This window comes from Rhizoctonia solani, chromosome 3 (assembly GCF_016906535.1).
Source record: "Rhizoctonia solani chromosome 3, complete sequence".
Classification (NCBI taxonomy): domain Eukaryota; kingdom Fungi; phylum Basidiomycota; class Agaricomycetes; order Cantharellales; family Ceratobasidiaceae; genus Rhizoctonia; species Rhizoctonia solani.
Genome location: NC_057372.1, coordinates 1,387,204 through 1,410,820, shown reverse-complemented (window position 1 = coordinate 1,410,820; position 23,617 = coordinate 1,387,204). Strand labels below are relative to the sequence as shown.

General features: G+C 47.3%; 9 protein-coding genes across 9 annotated transcripts; 2 read left to right on the top strand and 7 right to left on the bottom strand.

Moving 5' to 3' along the window:
- Window positions 1-343: 343 nt before the first annotated feature.
- Window positions 344-1,849, bottom strand: RhiXN_02847 (oxidoreductase family, NAD-binding rossmann fold protein; the record flags this gene model as incomplete). Its single annotated transcript, XM_043322664.1, has 7 exons — window positions 344-518; window positions 572-831; window positions 885-1,071; window positions 1,180-1,360; window positions 1,427-1,451; window positions 1,518-1,562; window positions 1,625-1,849. The coding sequence occupies 7 exons, from the start codon at window positions 1,847-1,849 to the stop codon at window positions 344-346; spliced, it is 1,098 nt and encodes a 365-aa protein (XP_043178160.1).
- A 566-nt stretch (window positions 1,850-2,415) lies between these two features.
- RhiXN_02846 (uncharacterized protein) lies at window positions 2,416-3,875 on the bottom strand (the record flags this gene model as incomplete). The annotated part of the gene is made up of 9 exons (XM_043322663.1): window positions 2,416-2,567; window positions 2,621-2,688; window positions 2,738-2,987; window positions 3,041-3,117; window positions 3,169-3,234; window positions 3,288-3,394; window positions 3,449-3,577; window positions 3,627-3,743; window positions 3,810-3,875. The coding sequence occupies 9 exons, from the start codon at window positions 3,873-3,875 to the stop codon at window positions 2,416-2,418; spliced, it is 1,032 nt and encodes a 343-aa protein (XP_043178159.1).
- Window positions 3,876-4,505: 630 nt separating this feature from the next.
- On the top strand, window positions 4,506-5,382 carry RhiXN_02845 (SUR7/Pali family protein; the record flags this gene model as incomplete). The annotated part of the gene is made up of 6 exons (XM_043322662.1): window positions 4,506-4,558; window positions 4,626-4,751; window positions 4,802-4,869; window positions 4,923-5,055; window positions 5,115-5,255; window positions 5,310-5,382. 6 exons carry the CDS (start codon window positions 4,506-4,508, stop codon window positions 5,380-5,382), a joined length of 594 nt encoding a protein of 197 aa, XP_043178158.1.
- A 251-nt stretch (window positions 5,383-5,633) lies between these two features.
- Window positions 5,634-7,705, bottom strand: RhiXN_02844 (actin; the record flags this gene model as incomplete). Its single annotated transcript, XM_043322661.1, has 6 exons — window positions 5,634-5,850; window positions 5,901-6,298; window positions 6,355-7,014; window positions 7,065-7,172; window positions 7,222-7,330; window positions 7,395-7,705. The coding sequence occupies 6 exons, from the start codon at window positions 7,703-7,705 to the stop codon at window positions 5,634-5,636; spliced, it is 1,803 nt and encodes a 600-aa protein (XP_043178157.1).
- Window positions 7,706-7,917: 212 nt separating this feature from the next.
- On the bottom strand, window positions 7,918-9,544 carry RhiXN_02843 (uncharacterized protein; the record flags this gene model as incomplete). The annotated part of the gene is made up of 7 exons (XM_043322660.1): window positions 7,918-8,076; window positions 8,128-8,282; window positions 8,338-8,492; window positions 8,547-8,643; window positions 8,691-8,773; window positions 8,825-9,272; window positions 9,325-9,544. 7 exons carry the CDS (start codon window positions 9,542-9,544, stop codon window positions 7,918-7,920), a joined length of 1,317 nt encoding a protein of 438 aa, XP_043178156.1.
- A 1,033-nt stretch (window positions 9,545-10,577) lies between these two features.
- RhiXN_02842 (uncharacterized protein) lies at window positions 10,578-11,799 on the top strand (the record flags this gene model as incomplete). The annotated part of the gene is made up of 6 exons (XM_043322659.1): window positions 10,578-10,623; window positions 10,663-10,873; window positions 10,918-11,081; window positions 11,131-11,277; window positions 11,333-11,495; window positions 11,547-11,799. The coding sequence occupies 6 exons, from the start codon at window positions 10,578-10,580 to the stop codon at window positions 11,797-11,799; spliced, it is 984 nt and encodes a 327-aa protein (XP_043178155.1).
- Window positions 11,800-13,451: 1,652 nt separating this feature from the next.
- Window positions 13,452-14,967, bottom strand: RhiXN_02841 (pyridine nucleotide-disulfide oxidoreductase; the record flags this gene model as incomplete). Its single annotated transcript, XM_043322658.1, has 8 exons — window positions 13,452-13,697; window positions 13,755-13,897; window positions 13,955-13,982; window positions 14,040-14,272; window positions 14,327-14,633; window positions 14,693-14,742; window positions 14,804-14,874; window positions 14,933-14,967. 8 exons carry the CDS (start codon window positions 14,965-14,967, stop codon window positions 13,452-13,454), a joined length of 1,113 nt encoding a protein of 370 aa, XP_043178154.1.
- Window positions 14,968-15,537: 570 nt separating this feature from the next.
- Window positions 15,538-19,128, bottom strand: RhiXN_02840 (glycosyltransferase family 20 protein; the record flags this gene model as incomplete). Its single annotated transcript, XM_043322657.1, has 15 exons — window positions 15,538-15,896; window positions 15,946-15,962; window positions 16,018-16,160; window positions 16,216-16,324; window positions 16,371-16,528; window positions 16,586-16,798; window positions 16,865-17,170; window positions 17,227-17,500; window positions 17,551-17,672; window positions 17,722-17,801; window positions 17,860-17,922; window positions 17,975-18,037; window positions 18,095-18,225; window positions 18,285-18,781; window positions 18,838-19,128. 15 exons carry the CDS (start codon window positions 19,126-19,128, stop codon window positions 15,538-15,540), a joined length of 2,826 nt encoding a protein of 941 aa, XP_043178153.1.
- Window positions 19,129-19,733: 605 nt separating this feature from the next.
- On the bottom strand, window positions 19,734-21,920 carry RhiXN_02839 (Serine/threonine-protein kinase; the record flags this gene model as incomplete). The annotated part of the gene is made up of 12 exons (XM_043322656.1): window positions 19,734-19,867; window positions 19,917-20,101; window positions 20,162-20,226; window positions 20,283-20,467; window positions 20,534-20,564; window positions 20,620-20,784; window positions 20,837-21,007; window positions 21,124-21,306; window positions 21,364-21,403; window positions 21,455-21,508; window positions 21,559-21,610; window positions 21,662-21,920. 12 exons carry the CDS (start codon window positions 21,918-21,920, stop codon window positions 19,734-19,736), a joined length of 1,524 nt encoding a protein of 507 aa, XP_043178152.1.
- Between the last annotated feature and the right edge of the window lie 1,697 nt (window positions 21,921-23,617).

The window sequence follows — 23,617 nt, the reverse complement described above, 5'->3', positions numbered from 1 at the left end:
CGATCGTTTATGTATATGTTTGGAAGATAAGTGTTTGGGTTTAGCACGGTTCAATATGAGCCTCAGACGCGTGCAAAGACCTGTGATGCGTATGTATGGTGGACAACAACAAGACATTCAAAGACAGGGGCTAGCAAACATCACGACATAGCCACAGCATCGCCACCCTTCATGCAGATCCAGACTCTAGCACGTGCTCAAAATGGAATTAGGATTGATTTACGTTCCTGAATTACAACACTGGTAGTTACATCCATAAAAACATACCTAAAAAGACAAACAGCATAACAAAGAAATAAGTGTAGTACTCTTATATAGCCTGTAGAAGGCCAAAACAATGCGCCTATGCGCGAGGAACCGGTAATGTTCGACCCTCTTCAGCACTCTGAAATGCCAACTGGAGGATCTGGACGACGGCAGCGGATTCCTCCCATCTAACAAGCGGCTCCTCTTTTCCTTCTAACACTCCAGCAACATTAGGGTATATTCTGTTGTATTCCCCTTTCAACGTGGGAAGGCTGGGGAAGGGGTTACAAAATGATTCAATTGCCGTGGATAAAAAAATACTCACAAGTCGAATTCAAACCCATTTTCATTTTGAACCTCGATTTCACCCCATTGGGACTTGGGTTCAATACCAAACTCAGGCCCCCATGGGCTCATATGTTTTTTCATCTGCCCTTCCTGCACGTCGTGGCCCCGCTTAATATAGGTACCCTGGTCACCCCTGACAATGAATCGTAGGGGCCTAGCGGTAACGGCAGAAAGGGTTCCCCGCAGTATGCAGGTAACCGGCCTGGGTGTATTAGTATAGTATAGATGAATCGTGAACTATAGGACCATGTTAGTTATATGCGCGAAACTACGATGCCAACTTTACGCACCGAATCGTCAAGATTAGAATGGCCGAGTTGGCGAACATTTTGTACAAGCCCCATCACACTGTCAGGGCGTCCGAACAAAACCATGCATTGATCGATCAAATGGGGTGCGAGATTCCAGGTGTTACCACAACCTGGTTGGGTGCCTTCTTTCCAAGTGCCATTTAATTGCAGGCGAAGTCGGTCGTAACTAATAACAAAAAAAATCCAACGAGTCAGCCCGCAGTTTCAATGAGACTATGCCTTCGGAGGGCAAAGGCCGGGACCCGAGCGGGCTGATTAATTCATTCCAACTTACTGAGACTCAACCTCATAAGTTTCGCCTATTGCTTTCTCTTCGATGAGCTTCTTGACAGTAAGGAAATCCCCATCCAATCTCCTATTCTGGAAGGTCATCAATTTACGATTGCATCGCTGGGCAATGCGGGCCAACTCCGCGGCCTCCGCGTAAGTCGGCGTTACGGGCTTGTCGACCAATACTACAAGGCCCGGGCAAGGCGTTAGTTACTGCGCCCGCAGACATAGACGCTGGCTTAAATACATACCATGTTTTCCAGCTTCGAGGCAAGCCTGACGGACAGGTGAGGCCGAATCAGCCAACCAATTTTGGGGATGGAGCAAAGAATAGTAGCCTACCTTGGCCATGCTGAAGTGCATATGGTTAGGGGTCGCAATGACAACCTAAGATACAGCGACGAACACATCAGTTAGTGGGTTCGGCCTAGCAACAAACGTCAACTCACAAGCTCAATATCTTCATCGTTGATCACGTTCTGGATATCATTCACCCATCTGATACTGGTGCGGTAAGTCTTATTAATAGCTTCGATAGGCTTGGGTCCAGCCTTCTCGACGATGGTCTTGAGAGTAAAGAGTTGCTTTTGAGCTAAGAGCAGAGGAACGTGGAATAGCTGGGTGGCGACACCACACCCAACGACAGCAGTGTAAATAGTGGTTCCGACGGTCATGGTGATCGTGGGAAAGTCTACGAGAGAGAATACCAAGAATTAGCGGGATGGGGTCAGTGCTTGAAAGTCTTCTGGTCCGGAGAGGTTTTAATGTGCTCCCGATGTCGCGATCCCGATTGCCAATTAGCTGATGCAAGCAAAGGTTGTTGGATGATATCTACACTACCTTCGATCTGCCAGTGAGACGTGGCGCAGATCGGTCGACAACGATCAGATCTACAACCAAATGGCATACGTACTGCATATTGCGAATCGCAGGCCAAGCTATGACGCCGGGCCTTTTCCGAATCCGAGGCTGTCAGCCACCCAACCAGGGGATTTCGACGAACGTTTGATAACCTTGTAGGCCCCTTATTCAGACTCCACATGGTGAATAAGCACTATGAGTCATCACATTGCGCGATGGGCAGCGGATAATGACGAATCTATGAGCACCAAAATGTAATAATTATTTTAAGAACGGAGCAGGTACTCCAGAACACAAAAAATGCAGGCGTGAGCAGGAATCACGAGACAGTCATGACAAGAGAACGAGACTTTTGAGAACAAGCTGACAAGCAGAGGGACTAGCTATCGTCCATGCGATGGCGTTTGGCACGAGGTCCGTCTTGCATACCCCCACCCCCTCCACCTCCACTAAAGAACTGAGGGTTTATATGCCCCTGGCCACCACCCATTCCACCACCACCACCGCCACCACCTCGCATATTGTTGAATCCTGCGCCCAAGCAAGTTCAGTAGCTATTAAGCTGGTCTATCCGTTCAGCTCACCTCCGCGTCCAGGTCCGCCTCCACGACCCATCATACCACCCATACCTTGGTTCATCCCGCCCATCATGCTGCGACATGTTGTCAGCAATACGTTTAAATAAACAATAATGAACCTACCCCATGTTCCCCATCATCATAGGGTTGCCCATGCCACGACCCATCATCCCCATCATGGGATTCATCCCCATCATAGGGTTATTCATTCCCATCATCCCCATGTTGCCTGCGTTGCCACCCATTCCGCCACGACCAAAGCCGCCGCCACGACCCTGAGACCCGCCGTTATTGGTAATAGGAGCAGTGGGTATCTGGTTATTTCCACCCATACCACCACCCCTTGGAGCGCCTCCACCTCGACCGGGGGGATCTACAGTACCTTTCAATATCAACTCCATGAAAAGTCTAACTTGACAAACTCACCCTTTGGAAGTGTTCGGAATGGATTGCCATGAGACGAACTAGTGAACGTCGCGACGGCTCGGCGGTTTTGAAACTCACTAAAAATTTAGGTCAGGAATGGAATGGTGGGTCAGGCTGACACCACTCACTTGTTATCGAAAAAGTTCTTCAGGGTATTTGCAGCCTCATAAGAACCGCATTCAACATAGCAAATGCTGTAAATAAATGAGTGATCAGCAGCGGTACACAAACAAAGGTTATAGCTAACCCTTTACTCTTGCCGTTGACTTTATGTTCTGAGAACGTGATGTCCTTGTGTTCAATCATGACACCAATATTATGAGCAGCTTGGCGAACATCTTCGTCGGTTGTCCACTATACCATTTTTAGTAAGGATTTCAAGATAGTTTACAACACCAAGTTACTCACCCATTGCAGTTCTCCAATATATAGAGCATCTGAACCATCGTTAAAGGTGCCGTTGGCGCCACCGCCCATATTCATGTTTGTACCTGGACCGTTTGAGCCATGCATAGGTCTACTGCCCTGCAAAGGTTTCTGTCGGGGCATGAGACACGGACTAACACGTAAGAGCGTGTTTACTTACTTGTTCGTAGCCCTCCGAGTCATCTCGACCGCGTTTATTGCCCACGGCTGGCTCTGGATTCCGGGTCGTTTCGGTTTCAATCGAATGAGATTGGTAGTCGTCCTCATTCTTGATTTTCTTTAGGGCGCTTAGAGTTAGCCAGCCAGTTTCCGAACTCGGACACGGCGTCAAATGTAGACTGACCTGGTCAATCTCGATGGAGGCATAGTCATCGTCACCGTAAATATCGTAGTCATCGTCACCTGCCATGGTGTTTGATTCTGCCGAAAATTGAGGTCACTCAACGAACATAAGGGTGAACCGTGATATTCGATAGGCAAAAAGCGAGACATACAGGGAGCAGAGAAGACTCTTACAAATTGAGCTACGATGTCAGATACAGAATATACTCGTACACCACGAGTTTACAAGGATATCCTGGAGAGACAAGTCCAGACACACCCAGATAGAAGTCTAAGTACAACCTGGAGAAGAGAGGTAGAGGATGTGGTGGCAAGCGTCCCTCCAAAACACATTTCAGGACAAACATTCATAACACTTACATAATACACGTGACTCAACACGTGGGGCAGAAAACATGAGTTGGGTTAACCAGCGGATATATGGATTAAATTTGGATTTGTGTCATACCTGCTAGGCACAGAGTGGAGCGGAATATATGTTCATATAGGTTCAAGTATCAGAGGCCGACTCGGCGAGTGACGTACAGGCTGTATGAGGCTATGGGAAGTCCGACCACAAACGACGTCACATAGACAAAACACGTGCAAATATAAAAGTGCGTCCCTGAAGGTGCTGGACTATTAACGCAATTTGGTCCCGTCCTCCTCAAGGCGTGCATCAGCTCAATCGTCTACGACCTTTACGAATATCCCAACCATGAATCCGGCGCTCCTGCCATTCCTACTCACCCTTATAGCATTTGTCTTTTTGTAAGCCTAACCTTCAGTATTTGCCACTCGCTCTATCAGGGCTTATCTATATCTATTTATTGTGTAGGATGCTATGTACTTTTACCACACCCTTCAACTGGAACTTGTATTATCTCCGAGCTGACATTGCTGGCGGCCTGCACTTGGGAGGGTGGGGATGGTGCATCCAGGGAGGAACCTGCACGCCAAAGGCGTAAGTGTGCCCAATCTCATTGTAACGGTCATGCTCACCAAGTCGCGTAGCCTCGGGTACGAATGGAACCCCCAAATAATTGTTTGGCTCACCAAGATGATAGTTTGGTATCCTATTGGTAAGTACACTACCATCTGGGTACATTTCAGCCTTATCGATATGTCTTTGCAGCCGACTTCTTCGTACTCTTCACTCTCCTGGCTCTGCTCCCGACATTGATCTCCAAGAATGCCCGCATCTATCCCTCGCCCATATTCTCGCTCCTATCTATGCTCGCGGCATTCTTTTCCCTTCTGGCCTTTGTGTAAGCTCCTGAAAACAGTCCCTCGACGCCTCACTCCTAACCCAATTTGCCTAATCTAGTTTCATGATCGCGCTCTTTGCTGTAGCCCGCAATCGCTTCCGTCGTGATGGCTACGACGCCGAGTTCGGTCCCATGCCATGGATCAGTCTCGTTGCGACTATCCTGCTTATTATTGTCGCGTTCATGGGCGGCTGCGGGCGGTGAGCAAATATATGACAACAGTGGGCGCTTATACTGACTTGTTGGGTTGATAGCATGTTCCGTGGAAATAAATCTCCCTATGTTACCTATCCTAGCAGCACGGTTCGCCAGGGCGAACACTATTGAAACAACCTCCACAAAGGGTAATTAATGGCATGATACGATGTATCCCAAATATCTACGAATTGTCACGCTCAACTCGATTTCCCTTACCTACGGCTTCAACATTCTTGTTGTATGTGTTTTTTTTCTGAATGTAACTTAGGGCACAGCATATTGTAGTATATAGATATAAAATCATCTGACAGCTGTCCTAGCATTTCTTAAGATAACACGCAAGTATCAGCCGTAATATAATACATAACGACAGGTAATCTTTACGTGGTGGTATCCATATTGGTACCTGGTGGGATAATCGCCGCATTTGGCGCCCCGACCATCATAACGCCTTTTGTCCAGTCAGGCAAGAAGTACCCTTCCCGTCGTCCACTGACAATACCAGGTGCAGCGACTGTTTCCACTTCTTCCTCCATCGATAACGTAGCTTCTTCATACTTTTCGCGAGGAATTTCCTCTCCTCCTATCTTCAATGATCTACGAGACAAACGTAAGTAGCTACAATTACGGCACTGTTCTCAACATACCCCGCGAGCGAGCCCCCGACCCAAGGAAGCGCACTGGGGGCGAAAGCAGGCGCTTTGCCTGAATTTTGGTGGCCGTCTCCGACTCCAGCAGGTGCGTTAATTATTGCTAAATGTGGCGCGAGCGGACGCAATCGTGCATAGGGGTCATATGGTTGTCTGGCCCGCCGCTTGCCTACAGATACAAGAGGTGGCGGAACTGCTATCCTAGGCAAAGTCGAAATAGTAGGTGTGGTAGGTGATGGTGGGTCAGAAGCCGGCGGTGTTTCAACATTCGCTATAGACGTGGATAAGAGCGATTTAAGCTCTGCGTGTAGTCGGGAGACAAACCCTGGAAGCATTGATGTGCCTCCAACGACAAGTAACGAAGAAATCAATTCTTTTCTCAGGTCGACCGGAACCTATATATAACCAGCCTAAGATTAAAAGGCAATGGTGAGTTTCATCGAGTGCGTACCTTGCGCAGACAATCAAGCACAGTCTCAGCCACGCTCCTCTCATCCACATCTCCGCCCGTAAACAATGCCTCAGCTGCTCGTTCGCGCACCCAACCTGGGATGATGACCACTCCGCGCCCAGCACCCACGCCAACCGCGATGCGTAAATCAGTAGCCCGTGAATGTTTTGCCATTGGGTCTATCTCGCGTTCTTCTCTGCGGCTTGGGCCCACACCAGATACTGATCCAGCTCCAGATACCGACGCAGCTCCGGATACCGACCCCGCAGTCGACGAAGCTGTTGTCCTCAAGGGGGTGTGAACCTCAGACATTGGGGGCGTATCGTAAAGCCCGGCGTCGGACGCCGACGCCGATGAAGGGGTAGGCACAATGTCCATCATCGTCACATCTTGGTCTTGGTCGTCCTCCGGCGAGATAGGGGACCCCACAAAGCATGCGCGCGTTTTAATCGTCTCGACTAGTGCATCTGTGAGTATGCTTGGGGGTATACGTTTTGCGCGTTGCATTTCTGGGATGCTGGTCGCTGGACCAGATAGTGTTGATTGCGGGGGTATGTATGTGCCATGTAGTAGCAAAAGTGCGCGGAGGTGAGTAGTTAGTCGTGCACCCGCGAGAGGGGTCGTACAGAGAAGGGAAAACAGGGGCCTGGAAGTAAATACCTTGTCGTGCGTCAGTATTGTTGTAATGGATGATACTGGGACAAGCTCACAGGCAATACAGTCGTTTCCAAGTGACCACAGTCAATGACAAGTCCGGTGATGCGTCCGGCTGCAAGTAATGCCAGCACATGGCTGGGGGCGAATGATAGAGAAGGAACCTGTTCTATTCGTTCGAAATGTTCGATCGATCGGATTAAGGGGACTGACCTGCAAGTTTTGGAATAGCACCTTGGCGAACATATTCTTCACGCAAAGGGGAAGCAATGGGTGTTCCACGATTATGATTTTACGTGCCTTGGGATCTACAAGCAACTTACTTCCCAAAAACACTAAATCACTCAATACATCCCTTGCACGAGTAAATTGAATCTGATACTCACTTATAGAATACCTTTCTTAACCAGTCTTGGATCTTCTGTTCTATCAACTTCTCAAACTCTTCTCTCTCTGCTGCTGGTCGCATAGTGTTGAAGTTCCATAATCCTTCTCCATCGTTTACTGAGAATACATCCCGCGGTTTGCCTTCCCCACTGAACCCAACTTTCCAAACACGAGAACCTGGGTCAAGGATAATACGATCTTCCGTTCCGTATAAAGAATGTCTCCGTGTTGTGGTATAGTGTGGGGAGTTAAGGACATGCGCGCTTTGAACCCGTGTGGTAGTTGGCGTAGTTGGCACGGCAGATGACATGAAGGAAACGCGTTGGTGGATGGGATGAAGCACGGATGAAGGGCTGAATATGCATAGGCGCCAGGCGGCTATTCTCTGGGACAAATTCCTAAGTTCGCATATATACATACTCCGCCCTGCATTGAACCAACAGAAGCATAACTCAGAGGCATTACATATATATTTACATATCCATGTCGACTAATAAAAATGATCCAACATGACATAAAACCTCAGGGGACCGCTACAGGTTGAACAAGTATTTCTGCTGGACGAGTAATATCTCTGAAGTCCTGGGGTTCTTCGTCTCCCTTAATCAAACCTCTCGATATCTGGTCTCTTGTGGCTTCTTCAAGCCAAGGCTTGAGCTCCGTATAATAAGCTGGCGCAACCTAAGCATTTAATCAGCTATCACGTTTGAAGTGGTAACAACTTTGCCCGACCTTATATTCCATGAGGTCCCTAGATGACTCTTCGTGAATTTTGGCAAGCAGGGCGGGAACAAGTGGGCTATCTTCTCTAATATCGCGCATTCTCTTAATGAGCGGATGAACTGCGAATATTATCGCATTTGAGCGAGGAAGTTTCCGGAATGCCTCTGCAAAAGTCAAGTTGGACATCAACGCGAGGGCTATAATAAACACGCTACTTACGTCGGTCAATACGGAGATACAGGCTTCCTGGATCAACATTGCACTTTCCCCCCTCTGGAAGTTGAGCGATGTTGTGGAAGAACAAGTTGTTATCATCCACAATCTCCCAACTTGATCTCTCGAATGGAGCGTTGGGTTCCATACGTTTTAGCGTCCTAATATTATAGCTGAGTACACATAACGCAGAGTAGAACTTGCATTTTCCTTACCTCTCCACAGATACAAGAAGCTTTTGGTTGAATTGGGGTACGGGCAAATGGACGTCGTGCATAGATTTGCCTATCTTTTCCGACAAAAGGTAAAATCCTGAAGCAAAGTTAGATGGATATGCCTCAAGATGACGCAAAACTCACCGGGAAATGCAACTAGGCCTCCAACAAAGTATATGTGTCCATCTTCACGCTCACGACCCATGAGGAAGTCATTTTCAGTGAGGCTAAGTTGGTTGTTAAATGCTGATTTATGAGCCCTTTAAGAGATGGCTCACCGACTAATGATTTTGAGCCCTTCCACACCTTCCGGAGGGCAACCTTTGACCCACTGGTAGCGTTCATTCGTAACGTGGCTGTATATTCCATCAAGTTCCTTCCCTTCTTGAGTGGTCTCGAGCAGACGATTAAAAAGTGTAGGGTATCGCGTGGACATAAATTCAGCTACCAGCTCCAAGAGCTCTCCGCAAGCAGCGTCATTTTCCGGTAAAGAGTCAATAACCTTTTTGCCTTGTTCATCGATAACTCGCTTTTTTTCAGCAAGGTACCATCGATACGAGGCTGAAATCTCTATCCAGTCGTTGGGTGATAAGGGCTGATGCGCCATAGTCTGGTAGTATGGGTATCGCAGAGTCTTATTTACGTAAACATAGTCTCTCGTGCGAGCAGTCTCGAGAGAGAAATCTGGTAGTGGATCTGGTAGCGGGAAGCATGTATTGGTCGCTCCTGTTCGAAATCGTGACTAATGAAATCTATGTCCAACAGTACGTTTACTCACCACCTTTGGACTTATTCATATGGTAAATGCTGTTCTTTCCGTGTTGATTTGATGGCAGGTTCTCTTTTTCGATTGGAGGAGAGGGTGGAACAGAAAGGCTCTCATTTGTCTTTCGCTGCTGCTTCCAAACCATCCAGGTATAAAAAAGTCCTAGGATAACAATCCCTGCAGCTGCGTCCGCGTATAACGAGTGAGATGCTCCCTTTATGTCGCTTCCCATAGTTTACGAGCAAAACTAGTGATTGAGGTAGATTTAACCCTGGGCATTACGGCCGACTGAATAAATACCTTCAGGACCGACCCCGGCAGAATATTTAATCGCAAAGATCTCGAAATGGCTCGGCATCCATCAAGGAACGGAGTCCAGGGAGTCCACATTGACGCATAGATGCGTACCGCTGCTACCGCATTTGGCCGTAAGTGGAGTTTCTTTACGTCAGACGAAAAATAGTGCTCTCCTTACCACTTGATCAAGCAACTTATCTTGCGGCCGAATATGCGAGATGCGCTGTATCTATCCTGCTATCTCCATTGATAAGAACAAGCGAACGAAGCTTTTACCTCCACTTCAGTTTTCACACGTAAACTCCTCTGGGGGTTCTCCCCCATTGGTGCATTGGCACGAAGGACCCGGACCAGGAGTTTCTGAAGCTCACCTGACCCTTGAGCTTATATGGGTCGCGGCCTGGCCATAGCTCGGTTCATTCCTCCAGTCAACATCTGATTCTGTCTCCCAGTCATGGGACCTCTTACCTCCTTAGACGTTTTTGCGCTCTCAGGTATTCTCAGTTATTTACTATACGCAAGCTGGGCGTATCACATTCGGAATAAGAGAAGTGTATGGCCCAGGCCAAATCATGGTCATCCTCTGAAGCATGTGCATGATATAAAAGACGAAATGGACCGGGAGCCAGGAGGTATGCATCTTCATCACTGCTTTAAGTTCTAGCATTCAGATAGAAAAAAGAATGGCGTCCTCAAACATTTAAATACCCGAGTGTTAACCCATGGTTGGATTTTGATTTTAACAAGACCTTACCTCCTCCCTATCGTCCTTTTAGATGGGGGCCTAAATATAATGTAACGATGGGTATTCGAAGCATGGATTTTGACGACTGGATCCAGGCAAGCACGCTAGTTCTACAAGATCCACAGATTACTAAAACACATATTAGATCGACAATAGGTATGCCCACTACCATAGGATCCGTACACGCCGGGCAGAAACAGGTGGTATCAACGTCGTCCGGACCATGCCGCCGAATGAGGAATTCGGTGTTCCAGGGGGTGAATTCGCAGGTAAGAGGCATTTGATTCTAATAGCCATATCTTAACTAGGTGGTTCTGTAGCACGAGAGCTAGTGAATGAGATAGGGGAGTATCTCACCCGCCGTTACCCCCATGTATTTCGTGTGGTTTCACGGGTCAAACACACCCCTAATGACCTCAGTTGGGATAGCTTGGGCGAGATCGAAATCATTGAGATAATTCCTCTTAATGTTCGGTATAATCTTCAAGAAGAAGATCCAATGAAGGTGTCCGGATTGCTGTAAGTTCGTGCCAATACATGTTGACCCAACGGTGAACTCACAGTGAGAATTCTAGCGTTCAAGATGATCTTGCCTTGATGCTCGAAGGAAAAGATTCCAGATATTACTTTCAAGCTGGTTCAATCTGTACGCCAGGCTTCTGGCGGATGCGCGACAAGATTGGGCATCCATTGGAACGGATTCATGAAGGAGGGCGCGTGCCGCAATGTGAGTAATACCAAAATAACTCAAACAATGTGCTGAAAAGCCGTTCAAGACCGTGAAAAACTGCGTGATAGCATGAACAGATTTTTCGTAAAATTAAGAACGGACAAACCGGTGACAAGGAACAATTATTTTATGCAGATCGTTCGACCCGAAGATGACCCTGGACGGGTTGGTTCGATCGACGGCGATGAGCTAGGTACTGGCTTCTGAAATTTAACAGTCATCAAATTTATTGATTTTCATGACTGCAGCTTGGTCGGATACCACTAACGGGAACGAAGACCATTTTGACGAGCCCAACCACGCCCCCAAGCCTGATTTTATCTCGAGTTCGGGATTCGTTGAACCTCGGCCAATTGGCAAGGAGGAGATTGATCGGGTTCGATTTCGCACCGAGCGCCAAAGTCTTCGCCGGTAGGTGTCATTTCTAAGTTCCTAAAAGTGCCTCTGACTAGCTGAGTATAGCCTACCTCGTTCGGGTGCTATTCTTTTTACCATTCGCACGTATATCGAGCCTGTAATCAAACTTGCGAGAGAACCGGGCGTCCCTGGACGTATGGCAGATGCTATCCGCAGCTGGCCACCCGACGTCGCCGAGTACAAGGGTCAACACTTATATGCGGACGCCGTTTTGTCATATTTAGAAGAACGTCACAGGGAGCAAGTCGAACGTGGGATAGTACAAGAAGGTCAACGAGATGAAAGATATCCATTCTGAACCCCCTGCACCAAAGGTTGAATCAATGTATTCTCTCGATGAATGCAAGGCACACGGCTATATCGCTCAAGGTAATTTGTATATGGTTATCTTGCTTGTGCAGTACTACTCCGCAGATAATTCAGTAACAAAGTTTGTATCACATAAGGTAGTAGCCTTACTTTGGGCTTGAGTCATGGCGAACCCCAAAAGTGTAGATTTTCTGGATGTAGAAAATCGTGTGTTATGTGCGGGCGCTGGGGAAACCCAACTAGTATCCTTATGAGTCCGCATCCTAATCTCATACTTGCATGTCATCGAGTTGTGAATTATGCATTTTGGGGTGTGGATATGCTTGGCACAATATGGGCGCCATGCGAGGTTTCTGTGCTTTTAGGGTATTAGAACGGTGAAATACTCGTACATCGATCAGTGTTGATTCTGATGCTTTCGCGCGCGCTCCAAGGTTAGACCTACGTGCGATATCTACCTATTTAAACGGACTATATGTGGTATTTTATAGTGGTGTATATTTGCTCCTCAAAACCCATTTCTTCAATTCTGATTTAAAATCATTCCAGTAGTCACACTGGGTGGAATTCCGTAAGAAATTTAGAACAGTCGGCGCGTTCTAAATCGGTCCGTCGGGACGGGACGGATTCGGCCCGAGGACGGGAGGCTGTACTGGCTTGGACCAGCACTGGACCGTTCTAAAGTGACTTTCCGTAAGCTATGGTCATGTTGCTCAATAGACCTTTTCTAGAAATAATCGTGTGAATGAATTTATATTCCTTCCCGCTCGGAGTCTGCGTGTGGGATCGTATAAAATATGACGTATGACTGCGTAACACTTCTACCTTCTGCTCGCCAGCTTTATGTATCAGTTGAATTATCGGTATCATGCAAAGGACTTGGACTCGGACTCAGACGATTTAGTCCTTGACATGTTGATGGACAACGACGATGAGGACTTGATCCTCTTTGAACTTATACGTCTTTTATCGACCCCGCCCCTATCTCCTAACTTGGATATGTATAGTTTTTTTATAACGGACCGGGTTAATTGTACACAAGCATTATGTACCACAATTTAATTCATTACTTGAGTTCACCTGAACTATGGTGCGTTGGAACTATCGTACACATACCCAGTACTAAATAAATAATCGAATTCCGATTGGAATATATGCACTGGTGGCAAAGCACTGGTGGCCTAATTTGGCTAAGAATCTGCTTATCTTATCTTATCGGGTAGATCTCAACCTCTTCCAAATCTAACCATGCGTTCCAAAGTTCTGGACCTTTGGGACACCCCCTCCGCACGTTCCAAATATGTTTCCGAAGCGATTTCATACACGATTCCACGGTGCAAAATGCATCCGAGGTGGTCTATGAATTCAAACTCAACTTTAGAACGTTTCAAACGTTCTAAAGTCCTTACGGAATTCCACCCACTTCCGGTCGAAGTATGAAATAAAAGAGAGCTGATAATCTGTAGCTATGGCTACCCCGGAACAATCACTGACAGAAATTATCTCATGTACTGTGATATATTTATGTTCTATAATTCTGATTAATCTAAAACCTCTACATCGTTTATATAGTGTTAGTATTGGACATATATTAAGCGACTTGACTAGGACTTAATAGCAACTATGGCACACGGCACCGCTTTAACAACCAAGAGCAGTACGCGTTCTGTCTGCGAAAAGTCCCGAAGATTTCATAGTGCTGATTATCCAATCACCAACAACAACCCCACCAAACAGGGGTACTAGTCCTCGACCTCCATTGGGGCCAATTGTCACGAATATCATCTCGGTCTTGCCACCATACGGGGATGGTTTACTACCCCAAATACTGGCGATAATATTCTTCGCCAAGACGGGAGCATGGCCTGAACTAGCTTTGAGTACCATCTACGTGTAGGAAATATATAAGTATGTGACGATATAAACTTCCCCAAAATTTCCGACCTTTTGCTCTGGCCATTCGATTATGTCTCCAATCGCCCACACATTCCGCGCGCCAGATGAAAGGTTTACTTGTAATTCGGGCGTGACCAAGACAGTACCACTCTCGGTGACAGCGCTCGGATCAAATGCCCTCACAATCGAAGCTAGACAGAAGAAAGAACGTCAGTGCTAATTCATAGATGTCTATCATTTATTCTCACTATTGGGACGACCACCAGCTGCCAATATCTGGGTTATTCGTAAGTCAGCTACAACCAAAAAGATCTGGGATAACGATGTGCCTACCACTAAGTCCGCAGGAATCCTCCGGCCATTTTCAGACGTCATAAACCCATCTATAAGAGTAGCTTGTGGGGGTATTCTATCCTCTAGAATAACTTCAACACCCGTGCTAATCATGGCATCAAGAACTGATTGACGGAATTTGGTCACATAGGTGTCATTCATCAGTTCTTCCCCCCCATGAATAAGAGTAACTTTTTTCTCAGGGTGGTAGTGGCGTATCTCCCCTGCATATTCTAGTTGAACGGGATTAGTTTAATCAACGATGGGTACAGTATTAAGCAGCTTACCTATTCCAACGGAGCCTCCTCCCACAATAAGTGTATTGTCAGCGGTGCTTAATTCACTCTTAAATGATTCGAAGTGCTCGATCGCCTTTTCTTTTGACGATGGAAGGTTGAGTGGGCCAGTCCAGTTGCTCCCCATGGCGAGGACTAGATGTTCGTATGGAATCGCTTCACCAGATTCAATAATTACATCGGTATCAGTGATTTGTTTGACGCCTGACCGGATAGTCTGAACTGTGGAGTCAAACGCATGACTATTGAGGATAAGTGCACGTTCGTGGAGGTCACCCTCATCGGTAACTGCAGCGCGCTTTTTTGTGGCACACGTTATTTCAGGACTTAGGAGCAAGGGGGAAGTAATCAGCTCACAATAAGGGCAGGCCAGTGAGCATAGTAGTAATCCCGTCTCTCAATGACAACTAATTGTAAAAACGATAAGCAAGATCTAGATGTGCATTAGAAATAACTGAACAGACTGACCGATGCGATGAGTGTCCGGGTTAATTTGCTTTTGTAAGGTTTGGACCAGAGGGACACCACCACCACCACCACTGTCCAATAGTTTGTGAGATAACCGCATATACTAGGTGTAAAGCACCTGAACTTTACCTTCCTACAACCACAATGTTCTTGAGGGAATACATGTATCTAGGGGATTAAGAAAGGCTTTAACCCCAGTGGAAGAACCAAGTGATTTGTTTCTTCGAAACGAAGAGTGTTATTTGAATAAGAGCTTTGCGAGAGCACTTCGATGAACATTCAAATGCTCTTTATACAACATCATGCAGCTAAGATATACGCAATCACCTCTCACTAAACCGCCGAACATTGCAAAATATACGCGTGCCGCCGTTAGACCAGACTACTTTGTCAGATTCAACGAAGACCAATTGGATGACGCAGCCCGACCACATACCGGGATTCCGAACCTACCAGCGTCTGAGGGAAATATCCTAGACGATTACTCCTTTTCTATGAATCATCACTGTCTGTGGAGTTCAAGAAGACTTGGGCCGATGGTGGTGCGGGCATACGGTTTGATTTCTTAACTACAATCCGCCTCTTAACTTGAATATTGTTGACGCGAGTTATTTGAAATACTGGCTTCCGATGATGGACAACTAACGTCAGTTATATGAACCGATGCCTTTAAAATTCCTACAGCAATAAGCCCAGTAAATAAATCTAATGAATCCTACAGATAGAGCACATCTTCAACTGAAAGCAGCGAGCAAATCACCAATTTGAGTAGAGTCGATCCGCCATTTCGCAAATGTTGCACGTCCCCCTGCTGCACACGTCTCTGCCGCACTAAGTTCGTTTAGACGACGAGTCAAGTGCTCATCTGTTCCAATGTATAGAATAGGCACACTTTGGTGTTGACCTGGGGGTTGCGGTCCACGGAGCGACACAGGCGACCCTGGTGAGAGCAGAGCAACATCCTCGGATGTAGACCTTGGGAGAATAGGTTTGTCGGTTTCATGGGATGATAAGATTGTTCCTACTGCCGTGCTACGAGAAACGTTCTTGGGCAGAATGAGGAAAGAAGATGACCCAGGAATAATGCGTAAGCCTAGTGAAGGTTCAGTAAGTTATTCAGCACATTCAGGATTTCAACCCACCATATATCTCCCCAAGACTAAGAATGTATAAATCAGATGTATGATAAATAGATTGAGCCATGTTCAACGTACCTGTCCCAAATATGGTTTTGGGCCTCCGCAGAGCTGCGTCGTACCCATTTTTGGGCTGCCTCATCTCGCTCCTCATTACCGAATCTCCAGCAGACAGACGCGCCTCTATTTTCTACGAAGGTTCCCGGAGTACGGTCTGTATACTGTGTGTCACATTTAGTAACTCATAGTTTCTTGAAATTAAATAAGCAAACTCACGTATGTTAAAATCTCAAGTGCAGGGCCCTTCCAATCCAAATTGAAGTCAGGAACAAGGTTAATCCATTCGCTCTGCCCAGGTGGCTTGAGCATACAGCCATTTTCCGCTCTATTCTGCCATTAGATGAGTTCAGGAATTCTGCGAATGCTCTCACACTAAACCAACGCCAGGAAGTTCGGCTGCAATTTTCTCAAGGCCTCCTTGGACACCCATTCCACTGAGGATCCAAACCTCATTTTGTGCGTTGGCCAACAATTTCCTCACAACCTCAAGCTTAGAAGCCGGAGGGCTAAATCCACTGTGCCAGGTGATCTTGGTAGAGCCACTTATGAGATGGATATATATCAAAATCAGGAGTTAGAATCTTACCCTTGGATCTTCATTCCAGAGAGCACCTTCCCAATCTATGAACACCAATCGTTTTTCTTCAGGAGTGGTATTTGGGAAAATTTTGCTGGGGTCAATCTGAGGAACTTCTGACAAAGCGCGCCGTTGGTATTCCATGTGGGTTCGTATGCACCGTGTCACGAAGGATGTAACAAATGCCTGCGCGGTTTGCGTTGTAACGTGTTTATGTAGATCCTATACAATCGGTTCTGTGAGAACCAGCGGTGCTAATGTAAAAAAAAAAAAAAAAGTAAATCTTACCTTCCAGCGCGTCATACAATCTTCGTCTCCCATTGTCAGGGCGGTGTAGATACCTTCCGCTGTTTTGCGCGAATCCCAAGGATTGACGCTGACGCAACTACGGAAACCCGTATATGAATATGACCCGGTGAATTCACTAAGAATCAATGGCGAGGGTCGTTTCTTTCCCTCCTGGCACTCCACGAATTCGTGGGTACGCAGAGCCATTCCTTCACGCAACGAGGCAACGAAGAATGCATCAGCAACCGTGAGTAAGGCGAGATATTGTGAGAACGTCAGGTCTTGTGTATGAAGGAAGACGATAGGCTATGAAAGCGATGTGAGGCTCGGTATACAACCAAAACACGAAAGCACATTCTTACCTGGTATGTCAAAGTCGAGAAACGTGAATTGATGCGAGATACGACATCAAAAACTGCGACCTGACTCTCGTTCTCTTCGGTAGTAGCCAGTGCGACTTGAATCAGAACAACCTTGCCTTGGAACTCGGTATATTTCTCGAGGAACGCCTCGAAAGCAAGTAGCTTCTGTCGGACACCCTGTACCTCGTCCAACTTGTCGCGACCAACAATCATCTTCATCCCTGCATATCGCTCTTTAAGAACGTCAACCCACTCTTGGACTGCAGGGTCACGCCTATTCTTTAATCAGAAAAATTGCTAAGAGTCCCGAGCCGATCTACTGACCTTTTCTCTGAAAGAGCGCGTACGTCAATCCCGATTGGGAAAATAGCCACCTCGCATAGAGAGCTCCCAAGATCAATTCCGCCTGGAAGGGCTTCTAGCGTCAAAATGCGGGACACAGTTTGCTACGAGATTGGAGTTAGTATTAATACATATATTCTTATCCTTACTTACTCTAAAGTGACGCGCGTAGTTGTGAGTTTGGAACCCAACCACGTCTGCGCCTAGCATCCCACGCAGCAAGCTTTCACGAACTGACCCAGGCATTCTACTGTCAGCTCCTTCTATCAAAAGATAAAGTAATCGGTCTACCTGCAAGGCATCTGAAAATCTCGGATGATGGGAATGCGACATGAAGGAAGAATCCAATTGTTGCTGAAGTACGTCAAAATAAGAAAATATCTTATTACTAAAGAGAGCTACTTACCGTTGGGGAGTTTGGCACGAACCATTTGAGGTACAAGTAAAAGGTGATAATCGTTGACCCAAACTGGCACATATGAGTGTTATTTATAAAACTTCGAATTCATTCCTAGCATTAACATACCAACATCTCCTTCCTTATATTCCTTGACAATAGCATCGGCAAACCTCTCGTTTACAGCTTTGTACTGCTCAAATGAAGTACTCTCGTAGAAAGTCTTGGTCTTTGGTGCATCCGGTACGGCATAATGCAAGCTACAGATGTCGTCTTTATTAAAGCGCCGAGATGAAATCAGTAGTATGGATTTCCTCACCTGGGCCACAGGACCTGGTGGCAAAATACATCATAATGCTGCTGAAACTCTTCCTCTGTTATCCAGACTGGGACGCTATCGGCTTGGCTACGAAGTGTTCTCTCAATGCGCGGCCGATCTTCTTCCTTGATGGTAGCCGCAGGGACATCAAGTACGCCAATCCAGAGCTTTTGAGCCAATGCATGTCTGGCACTATTAACAGCGTTATTTAAGCCACCGTTTGCATGTGCGCTCGGTTCGAGAACGAAATCTTCGACTGGAATATCAGGGCGTATGCGCAAGGAGGACGATGGCGAACGGAGGCGCACATTCGAAGATCGTGATAATCGACGGCTGCGTGGAGGAACCAGAGCCTTGGTGTTCAGATTCTGGTGGGCAGCAGCTGATGTGGGAGATTCGTTCCTTAGGACGGTAGCCATCGCTGTGAACGATGAGAACGGGTTGGGAACTGCCTCGGGCGCAGGAGTTGGCACCGGGGATCCGCTTTCAACTCGAAGCTACATGCGCGCAAAGTCAAATACTCAATCTATTGACCATACGGCAAATAACTCACGGTGAGGTCATCGACAATGCTCTTCAGCCTGGTGTCGAACTTGGGTCGGACGGGAACCTTTGGGGGCTGAGGAGGACCTGTTGGGGTTACTGGACTCGAGAGCGAGATCTTGGCTGCGATTTTATGCGCATCTTCATCAGAGGAGGGCGCACCGGTTCCAACGAGCATATTGGACGCTTGGGCGCGCAACAGGGGAGTGCGTAGAGTAGCATCCGGATCAAAGTTGATTGTCGTTGGGAGAAACAACGACGCAATAATCACACGGTGCTTTTGAAGCGTTGCGGTCGACATGGTGGGGAGGTGGTAACTCTGGCCAGAGTTTGAGGGTACTTATAAAGGGTAAATGCGTGTAGCGATTAAGAATCAGAAGGTGTCGAACCAATTTGGGCTGATTTCTTACGATTTCCCCTGGATGTGGTAGATATTCGGGCAAACGAGTCTCTCGCGGATCGTACCGGGTGAAAATAGCAAGCTTAACGAGTGCAGAGCTAAGAAACGTGTCCAGATCGCTTGCTCTAGAACTCGTTGGGAATATCTTCGGCCATCTTTACATGCGTTGATTGTGTAAGATAGGTCTCGCGATGACGTCGAATGAACGCATCGATTGGGATGTGACCTAAAGCCAGACAAGCGCCCTAGTCACGTGCCAATACTGACTTAAATGGCATTTATCTCGACGTTATAGAGTAATGCCAAACTGGCTGACGGATCAACATCTCGAGCGGTTAATTGTGGCTATGAATCATTCATGGTAGATAGCGCCCATATATCCATCTTCCAAAGATTCTGCTTGTGCGCTAACTCACTCGGACTCGCTGCTGGGTTCATTCTAATGCCATAATACACCTAACTATAATGATAGCGACTAATAAAGTTTTTTAAAAAAAAACGAAAGGCTACTTGGTTAAATCCCGATACAATTTGTCAAGTTGTGTGATGTCCTTCTGGATCCAAAGGTGCTGCACAGCACTGGCCACGCTACACCTCAGGTCAGGTTCGTAGACCAACAGTTTGCGCACGATACTTCTGGCTGATACGATTATCCAGCAAGATATTCAGCCAAACTTATACAGACTCACCGTCGGGCATCGATTGCCACGGTGGGAAACACATATCAACCCAGCCGTTCAGGATGCGGTCGCATACCACAACGGCGTCAGCCTCCGATTGCTGGCTCTCGCTCAGTTTCGCTTGGCTGGGCTGTGATGCATTCTGTCGAGCAGTTTGCTGAGACTGGCCACCGCAATCGAATGGATGCATCCCACTACAAGCAGTGCATCCATCTAATCAAGCCTGAGGTTTATGATTAAACTAGCGAACGTACCACAACATTGTGTAAAGCGTAACGCCCAAACTCCAGCAATCGACTTTCTTCCCGTCATACCCACGCTATAAACATATCGGCCATAGTGCCGGAAAAGACACAACTCGAGAGGTAAACTTACTCTTTCGCCGTTCCGGCCAGATGGACATGGTCGACCTATGAGCCCGACAACCGCTTCAGGGGGGAGATATGCCATCGTTCCGACCGCACTGAATGCTGGCTCGTTCGAGCGATCCCGAGCTAGTCCAAAGTCGGCGATTTGCACTCTAGGATATGCTCGGGCGCGCATATCAAGATATTCTCGGGCTTAGATCTGGGAAAGGCAGTGTGTCAATCGATTGAAAAGTATACAGGGTTGAGTTGGACACGTACCACGGTGGGATACATTGAGGTTATGCATGTACTAGAAGCCCAGGTTAATCATATAATAGGACGAAAGAAGTGAAGGGGGCGCCCACAACGAGCCCCAGCATGAGTTGGTACCCTAAGAATTTGGCTTCGCCTTCTTGAAGCATCCCTTGTGAGGTGATATAAGTGAATAAATCCCCGCCAGTCGACAATTCAAGGAAGATGTGTGTCCAAGGATCCTCGTCTGTGTACCCCAACACGCGGTTGATATTAGGCTGAATAAAGGCTCGTTAGTTTGCCCGCATACTCCCAATACGAAAAACTTACGTGGTTCAAACTAGAAAGGATCTTCACCTCTTTCAAAACCTCGGCAACTCTGCTCGTTTTGATGGTCTTGCACGCGACTTGCCGTTGCTTGACCGAATCGAAACCCAAGTGGACTTTTGCAAAGTGGCCACTACCCAGCATGTGCGAGGTAATGACATAGTTCCCCACCACCTACTCCATCACATGAAAGGAAGAGAAGAGCCAAAAATGAGCGCATACATTCGCATCATGCCAGCCCCAAATACGAAACAAGTTCCCACAGCCTAAAAAAACGAATACAGACGTACCCTTTCTCTTGGCCGTTGCGGTGGAGTCGGATCGAACGGCATCGCCTTGCCTCCGGCGTGCTTATCCATCTCTACATGGAATACCTGGGACCCCGGGATCTGTAGGATATCACCATGATGGAGAATAATCGCCGTGCGACGAATTTTGTGATTATTCCAAAGCAAGCCGTTGGAAGAGAGATCCTGGCGGCTAAGTTAGGGGGAAAGGAATGAAATATATGCGTCTGGACTGAAACGTACCTCGCAACTGACGATCGTACCTCCTTCGCTTGATGCAACCCTGTCCATTCAGTTTAATAGAGTGATAAAGTTAGCCTGGCGGAAAACTTACGCGTAAAGTCGAAAATGGACGGAAGAAACCACGGGACTCTTGATTGTATAGTTGCTAAACGGTCTATTCAGACATTACGCACCGAAAAATAGATTTGGATGTACCAATGAGTCCCACGTCCGACAGTCGTAGGATGTCCAAGTACAACCTCAACATCTGTCGCGAATTCAGCCCTCACATTATAGAAGCGCCACATATAGTACCCACCATGTGATAGGTCGAACTCATCACTCGTTGTTAACCGAGCTACTATATCCTTGTCGGTAGCAGTCGCGCAAACACGTGCGCTTACAGGTGAAAGTGCCCCTGTAGTCGTAGCCATGCCACCATGTTTTGATTTCACTCGCTTATCCGTCCATGCTGCTGTTGGACTGCAGTTTTCGTCCAGTATTCGTTTACGTGGCTTGGAAGGTATCGTATCGGTGAGACTTGGGAACGACGCAAAAGAAGGTACAGCAGAAGGCATCGTTGGGCTGCGGTTTGGTATGGTTGGTGCGCGCCTAATCCCGACGGTATTTGGTGTTGCTTATCGGGCCACTGTCAGAATTACGTGATCTCGAAATGAGGCAGTGCCACGTTCGAGGGTACATACATGCAGACACCAAGAGCCTCGGCCGGAGGATCGACCCCATAGTCCGAGCTCGAGGCTGCGGACTGTGCAAGCAGGCGTAAGTTAGCATTGAATGGCTGCGGTAGACGACGACCTGGTGCATGGACGTCAGTTTCGCAGTGTCCTTCCCCTTCGTATGATCCCAAGAACCTCGGGGCAGTGTTGGACTGAAAAATCTATTCCTTCCAGTATTATACCGCCTAGTCGACGTCGAGTTGACGAGGCACTGCCCGATGATCATCGAGGGCGGCGGAGGCTCGAAACTCGAGCGCTCGTCGTCTGCTAGGTACCACTGTATACCAAGATTCGTAGCTTTTTATTTTAAGCTTTAGGCTCGTTTTGGGGGTTATATGAACTTACTTGGCTTCTCGTTTATGAGAGAATGGGATAGATGGCCCTAAATACGCCCCTTTGTTTCTTCCTACTTGATGCTACTCGATGTGATATACATGTTTGAGTGAGAACGAACCCCATTCGAACCACGAGCCGAAAAGAAAGAATTCCATATTTGAGCACATTGGTTGCAATTGGGAGTGCCCATACACATTCTATCTGTCGTTCCGAGAGAAAATATCCGCGAGGACGAAACGCCCCAGGTTGCGTGCATTATCTAGAGAAATATCTTTCTGAATATTCAGGATGCGCATGTGCATTTCATTCTGTGCACCGGTTTGATTATCCTGTGCATACATGGTTCTCGAACCAATCCAGACCGTGGCCGATTTTAGATAGGTCCGTGAGACCACTCGATTAAAACGCTCAGGTACATCAATTCAGTCCAAAGGGAACCCGTACAATCGGACCTACCGGAAATACTATGCGAACTCGAAAACCAGAGTAGCGCCGAGTACTGACAATCTGACAAGAAAGTCTGGAGCGAGGTCTTAGCCTGTCGGCCGAGCATGGAAACTCAGCAAAAAAGTTAGATTTGCTGGCCACGCAGAGTTTAGGCTAGATCTCAGGAATAAATAAACTGGGTACAAAAGCAGAGGAGTTTGGGGGCTCCGCAAGCGCCGTCGAGCCTGCCTCGTGGGCTGCCGCTCGGGTGGGATAAAGACCGAGCTCAAAGTGAGCCCAAAGAGAATATTTCCTTAGTGAGGTATCATTCCGCGCATGCACGGAGTCGTTCGTCATGTGTGAGGGTGGGGAGGAGTGAAGAGGGGAGTAATAAACGCACCGCTTTGATGGTCTATGGGTGTCTGGGGGGCTTGCAGCGGAGCCGGGAGATCAAATGCTGGCGCCAAACTTTATTCAGGGCTGTGCGCTTGTAGCTCTGTGTGTACGAATCAAAGCGAACATAACCAAAAGAGTCAAGAGCGGTCGCCCTCTGTTGGCGTACATCGATCAGATACTATAGGGACGAGAGGAGCTAGGCCGAAATCGGAGGAGAAATATTGGAGGTTTGTATGTGCTTGTGTTGTGAAGACGGGATCTGATTGGATGCCGGCGGTTTAGTACTTGACCCACGAGTCATCAAGGCCGGAGCGCAAACTCTTTCTTTCTCGGTTTTGGTTTTGGTTTTGTTCTTGTTCTTGTTCTTGTTCTGCATTAGC